Raw genomic sequence first — 7,105 nt, forward strand, 5'->3', positions numbered from 1 at the left:
ACAAAAATTATATTGTGGCTGGCGTTGTTACGACTTAACCAAAACGTGATTCAATCAAGACTAAACAAACCGTGATTCAACAAAAACTAAACAAACCGAATAAAACCAACGTGAATGCTTGGTCAGCAATTTAAGTGGTTGGCAAGGTACTTTAATTATACACAAGTAAACCGAATAAAGAACCCGAGAATAATTTTGAGTGATTGGCAAGAAAAGTTAATGATAGTAAATATCATATATTTGGCATTTTAATTTTATGATAATCCTCTATATATTAAAAGAGAAACATTTGAAAAATTGTAACTTCAATTTTGTAATAATTAAAAAAGACTCCAATACTTAGGTGTCACTCAATTAGGTAGTCAATTACATTCAATTGAAAAATAAGTAGGTCCACATTCGATTTTTATATGTTGCTAGATACATTTGTTGGTTAAACTATATGATATGATCATACGATATGATATTTACGATAGAAGCATTTATGATTGTTCTGCTAGATATAATTACTATTTTTTTTTCTTTCCTCAAATAAAACCTACGGAATTATCATAAATGACTAATATATATATATGACAATTAATGTTTCTAATAATAAAAATTTGATAAAAATTTATATCTCCTCCATAATTTTTTGTTTAATTTTATATTATTAAAATAAATTAAACAATTGAATTACCTATAAAATTAAATTCTAGATTTTTTCGAATATGCTATATTTTGAATTTTAACAAAATGACAATAAATGACTAAAACTATTAAAATTATTATGTTAAAAATTAATAATCAATGGTTTAACACTTTTATTATAAAAAGATACACATGATTTTAAAACCATATGAGTAAAAAGTATCATTTAACAATAAAACAAATATATATATATATATATATATATATATATAGATTAAACTATATACCATATAAGATTACATCAATATTTTAATTTCAAAACTTTCAATAAATTTTCAAGAACATTTATAAATTATAAACTTATTAAATTATTCACATTGAAAAATTTGTTATCAATTATTTAAATATTTTGTTATAAAACAATATGAATGATCATAGGACCGTATGATTATGAAGTTTCATTTAATAAATAACTATATAAAATATAATATTCATAGAAAAGTATATTGTTCATCTTAACTTATATTACACTTTTTATTAAACTAACTATCGAATTGATAAATAATGTACAAAAAACAATCTCGCACTTTCCTTAAATAAAAGTTATGAAATTACCTAATATGATTAAGATATATATGAAAATTCGTTATTATGAGTAATGAATATTTGATAACAATATTTGTATCTTAGTTCTTTTATTGTTTTATATTATTAAAAGATATTAAACAATCACATTAAATATGGAAGAATAGAAAAGTTTTTATTTCATGCTTCTGTTTTGTTTTTTTTTAATTTTTTTTCCAAAATTTAGAGTTTGGATATTAATTCTAGATTTGATTATTTTATTAGATGATAGAAGCATTTTTTATTTTTATTCTTTTATTTAAATATATAATATGATCTCAAAGTAAATAATTATGTTTTTTGGTATAAAACCGAATAAACTGAAAACCGATGTAAACCAAATCGAACCGAAGTAAATATGAATTTAGAATAGCAATTATATTTTATTAACCGAAATACCGAAAAAACCAAACCAACCGAAACCTACCCGATATCCGGATTGAACACCCCTAATCCAAATGAAACCGAACAGTTGTTTCATTCTCCAAAACATAATAAAAATAACAATTTCATCCCGCGCAAGGCGCGGGTCTTATCCTAGTCCTAATATTAAAAGGAAAACATAAACCCTAAAAGAAAAAAGGAAACAACTGAAAAGGAAACTTGTCGATAAAGCAATTAGGATGCTGCTGCATCACTCAGGGACAACAGTCGCTCAGACGCTTAGGTCCCTGCTCTCAGATAGCCACAAGAGGATCTCAGCAGTCTTCCCCCGTCGTGTTCCCCCAGAAGCGTGGCAAGAAGGTGAAGGCGTCTTCGAGTGGCGGCGAGATTAGTAGTGATCATCATCCAGAGGAGGTGAAACCGAAGGCTGATGAGCATCGGATTGATATTGGTGGAGGAGGTGATGAGAAGTCTGATTTGTTAGGTAGTCTTGTTTACTCTGGGAAGCTTTTGTTGGATAAGAGAGGGAAAGATGCCACTGACGTGTTTAACAAGAAAGCAGTTGACGCAAGGCTTACTAGGAGAGCTTTGGTTTGGGGCTCTAACGTGCTACAGCTTGATGATGTTGTCTCGGTATAGTTTTTTTTTTCTTGAATCTTGTAATACACTAACAGAGTCAATAAACTTACCTATGCTATAGTTATTTTTTTGACAGTTGACTTACAATGTCGGTCTCAAGCATTTCACGGTGCATGCTTATCCTATTGGGAAGGGTTGCTTCACAAAACCAAAGAGAAGCCGTAAAGATTTCCGTTTCATCGCACCTACTGTAGAGGAAGCTGTTCAGTGGGTGGCTAGTTTTGCAGATCAGGAGTGTTTTATCAACTGTTTGCCGCATCCTTTAGTCTCGAAGAAACAGGGTTCGTCTGAATTTTTTTTCGGTCCCTATTGATACTCCTCCTGAGTTGGTCTTCAGGTGTAAGAGTGCACCTAAGATGCTTGTCATATTGAACCCTAGGTCAGGGCATGGACGATCTATCAAAGTTTTAATGATGTAGTGGAGCCAATTTTTAAGGTAACCTTATCCATCCTTGTGTTTATTTGTATGTTGCAGTTGTAGTCTACACTCTACATCATGACATATTATGCAACTTTCAGGAAATAATTATGCTTTTTGTATCTTGTGTGTGATTTTGTTAACTCTCACAGCTGGCCGGGATTAATATGGAGGTTGTCAAAACAAATAAAGCGGGTCATGCGAGAGAGTTGGCTTCCACTGTGGACATCAGCTTATGCTCAGACGGTACTTGTCTTTGGTGATCACTGAATGATATGATGTACACATATCTGCTTTTAATACTCGTATTTCATCTTACATTTCTAGTATTACTTATGAGATCTTGATAATTCTTCCAGGTATAATTTTTAATTAAATATTAAATATTAACTTTTTGCTTTGCCGATTTTGGAAGACTTTTTTCAAATTTAGGATAGCTATCTTGAACAAAAACTGTCTTAAGATTGTCTTAATAATTATTATTTGGAAGGTTTTCTTGAAACTACACAAATATTTCTTGAAATTTTTAAAACTCTACACATTTTCACAAGCACAAGCAACAAGAGACTAAGAATATCATAAGAAAATTCACGAGCCTACCAAAGATATCAACATGTTTAAGGAGAACAAGACACCAAGCAAAAAGTTTTACAATTTTGTTACCATCCGATTTTCTGGAAGGCTTTCGTGAAACTACATAAATTCTTTCTAAATTTTTTCTAAACACTACAAATTTTCAGAAGCACAAGTAACAAAAGACTAACAATGTTATAAGCAACATTTTCTAAACACATTCAATAGATGCAAACAAACAAAAAATGAATATGTAAGTAGAGATATAAAAGTAGAAATTAAAGAAGAAATCAAAATAATATGTCGTAGTTTTTGATAAGCCTACTGCTTTTGATAAGGGATAGCTCGTAGTTTTTGATAAGCCTATTGCTTTTATGAGGAATTAGAAAATGCTAAGAAAGAGCATAGTTTTAGATTTGATCGGAGAAAATGTGTATTTAAATACCAAACTATCTCAAATTCTCTAAAAAAATACAAACTTTTCAATTACCCAAATAAATCACCAAATTATATTGACTGAGCTATATTAGGTACACTTTTGGTCAACTTAATTTGTCGTTAAATCTCCATCCAATATTCCGTTTGTTGATATGAAGTCGTTTGAGAATAGACCAAAAACCTAAAGAATCAAAAACATATTTCTAATTCACACGTACGCTTCCCTTCTTTCTCTGCTCATTGTAGAACCCTAACTCTTCTCCTTTCTCTTTTCATTCATACTAAAACTCCAGATCATCTATTCTCCAAATCGTTATCATCTCTTCTTTCTCTTCTTCTTCGTTTTAAAACTGCAAATCGTTTTTACTGATATGGTGATAAGGAAAAAACTTCCATTACGTCGAGGCAAAGGCAGAGAACCTGAACCTCAACCAGTTGTTGAAGGTGATGAAATAGGGTCGGCTGTATTTAAAGGCTATGACGGAGATGAGTCTGAACCTGTACCCGGTGATGATTGTGAGGCTATTGTTGATGATCCTGGTGATGAGATCGAAGAAGATGGGAATGAGGTTTCAGAAGAAGAAGGATGTGGCGTTCAAACTGAAGAAGAAGCTTGTGAAGTTTTCTCATCCCACTTTGGAGATGTTGCAAGTAATGATGGAGACGGAAACGATGAGAGTGGAGATGACGATTGCTGGAATGAGGATAATATACCTGATCCTGTATCATCTGATGATGAGGAAGAAGATGCGCGAAGGGAAGCTTGTGAGGATGCACCATCAGCCGATGAGGTCTTAGCGTTAGGGAAGACGTTTTCGTCTGCATCAGAGTTCAAGCAAGCTCTTCTTCGATATTCTCTGAAAACAAGATATGATATCAAGCTATACATATCAACACAAATGAAGCTTGGCGCTGTTTGTTCTGACACTGAGTATGATTGTCCTTGGAGAGTGTATTGTTCGTATGAGAAGAGGAAACATAATCTGCAGATAAAGGTTTATGTTAACGAACACGCTTGTATACGTTCTGGTTACTCGAAGATGTTGAAGCCTTTATCAATTGCACAGCTGTTTACGGAAAGGTTGAGGGTGAATCCTAAGCTTACAGCTAAGGAAATTGGTGAAGAGATCAAGAGAACATACAACTTGATTGTTACTGAAGACCAATGTCAAAAAGCTAAGACTAAGGTCACAAGAGAAAGAAGAGCAAGCCATGAAAAACACTTTTCTCGAATCTGGGATTATGAAGCAGAGCTTCGAAAGACTAATCCGGGAACCATTACTGAGATAGTGACCATTCCTGGACAAACACCAAGAAGCAAGCAAAGGTTTGATCGTATCTACATTTGTTTTGAAGTACAACATGCAGCTAGGAAGTCAACTTGTAGACCGATCATAGGACTAGATGGTGCATTTCTGAAATGGGATGTGAAAGGCCAATTGATTGCTGCTGTTGGAAGAGATGGAGATAACAAAATTGTGCCGATTGCATGAGCAGTCGTAGATATTGAAAATGACATTAATTGGGCATGGTTTGTGAACCACCTAAAAGTGGATTTACAACTCGGTGATGGGAGCAACTTTACATTCATATCCGATAAGCAAAAAGTAAAGATCTTGGTGTACTTTGTTTGTTTTGCTAATCTTGTATCTTACATGTTTTTTTTTTGTTTGAAGGGTTTGGTGAAAGCTGTTCACCTCGAACTTCCCAATGCAGAACATCGCATGTGTGCGAGACACATTTTAGGAAACTGGAAGAGAGACAGCCACAACCCGCAACTAGAGAGATTGTTCTGGAAAATAGCCCGTAGCTACACCTTAGGAGACTTTACAGAGCATATGAATGCATTGAAGAGCTACAATCAGCTAGCGCATCAAACTCTACAAGTCACCAATCCGCATACATGGTCTCGAGCTTACTTTAAGGTTGGTTCTTGTTGCAATGATAATTTGAACAACCTGAATGGATCTTTTAACAAGACCATTCGCGAGGCTCGGAGAAAACCACTACTTGAAATGTTAGAAGATATTAGGCGACAATGTATGGTACGTACAGCAAAAAGGTCTATCATAGCTAACAGATTGAAGACTAGATACACAAAGAGAGCACATATTGCGATAGAAACTGCTATAGCTAAGTCTCAAGATTGTATTAGATACATGGCTACGGGTGATGTCTACGAAATTAACTATCATGACTGCTCATATAGCATCGATATGGGTCTGAAAACATGTGGTTGCGGGATGTGGCAGTTGAATGGAATTCCTTGTAACCATGCTGCTTGTGTGATCACCGCAAAGAAACAGAAAGTAGATGACTATGTTTCTGATTATTACACTACTATAAGATGGAGAAAAACTTATGAATGTAGTATTAAACATGTGGAAGGGATGAAGTTATGGCCTATGCTGAACAGGTTACCAGTCTTGCCTCCACCAAATAGGTTAGGTAATAGAGGAAGACCAAGCACTTATGCCAGATGGAAAAGCGCAAATAAATCATCCTCTTCCTCTAGTAAAACCAAGCTAAGCCGTGAGAGGCGTGTCATGACATGCTCTAATTGTAGAGAAGAAGGACATACCAAGCCGAAATGTTCGAAACCAAGCGTTCAACCTGAACCTAAATGTCCAAGGGGTCGGCCAAAGAATGATCAGGTACACTTTTATTGTCTGTCTGATTTTATATCATATTGATTCTCCAAGATCTCAAATTTGTATGTGTTCTATTAGGGAGGATCACAAATTGGATCACAAGATTGATGGTCGTATGATGCATCTGTTGTTTCTTTTGTTCTTTTTTTTATATCTGTTTCAAAATATCATCTGTTGCTGAGATATTCATTTTTTTTTCATGAGATCGTTACTTATCTTGTATAAGTTGGATTCCTTATGTGTTATGAAAACTATTCATGTGTCCTTTTGTTACTGCCTTTTGTGATGGTTTCTTTTTGTATCAGTTGTAAAGTTGGCTTGCGTAACAAGTTTTGAGTTTCTTATTATCTTTTGCATCGTTCATTTCTTATTCTCGGAACATAATCGTTAAAAAAGAACAAAAAAACCAGAAAGCTACTGTTAATGCATGCCTGTTTGTCATTACAAGAAAAATGTCACACTGAAATTAACAAAAAAAAGTTTGCAGAACAGAACAAGGCCAGTTCACTCTTTGTTCACGTTCCTATTTTTGTTGCTGTGGATGAGGAGACGCAGATGAGATTCACAGCTTCTCTCCTGGAGGGACTCACTTCTGTGTAAACTACATTAGATTTGCAAAGTATCTTTTATTTTCTTATGTTACAAACTTGATTGACTTCAAAACTAGTCACAATCTACCGTAGTGTGTATTAAAAAAAGTTGCAGACTTTCTTCTATATTCTTTACTGACAAAGAGTGAACTGAGTCT

General features: G+C 33.9%; 2 protein-coding genes across 2 annotated transcripts; both read left to right on the top strand.

Annotated features, from left to right (window-relative positions):
- Window positions 1–4,077: 4,077 nt before the first annotated feature.
- LOC130511185 (uncharacterized) lies at window positions 4,078–5,199 on the top strand. The gene has a single exon (XM_057008062.1). The coding sequence runs from the start codon at window positions 4,078–4,080 to the stop codon at window positions 5,197–5,199; it is 1,122 nt and encodes a 373-aa protein (XP_056864042.1).
- A 666-nt stretch (window positions 5,200–5,865) lies between these two features.
- Window positions 5,866–6,668, top strand: LOC130511186 (uncharacterized). Its single transcript, XM_057008063.1, has 2 exons — window positions 5,866–6,360; window positions 6,663–6,668. The coding sequence occupies exons 1-2, from the start codon at window positions 5,866–5,868 to the stop codon at window positions 6,666–6,668; spliced, it is 501 nt and encodes a 166-aa protein (XP_056864043.1).
- Window positions 6,669–7,105: the final 437 nt, after the last annotated feature.

Source organism: Raphanus sativus, chromosome 4 (genome assembly GCF_000801105.2).
Source record: "Raphanus sativus cultivar WK10039 chromosome 4, ASM80110v3, whole genome shotgun sequence".
In the NCBI taxonomy this organism is placed as follows: Eukaryota; Viridiplantae; Streptophyta; class Magnoliopsida; order Brassicales; family Brassicaceae; genus Raphanus; species Raphanus sativus.

Bases quoted from the DNA above. Each gene is read 5' to 3' on its own strand.
- LOC130511185 (XM_057008062.1), top strand. From the start codon at position 4,078: ATGGTGATAAGGAAAAAACTTCCATTACGTCGAGGCAAAGGCAGAGAA.
- LOC130511186 (XM_057008063.1), top strand. From the start codon at position 5,866: ATGGCTACGGGTGATGTCTACGAAATTAACTATCATGACTGCTCATAT.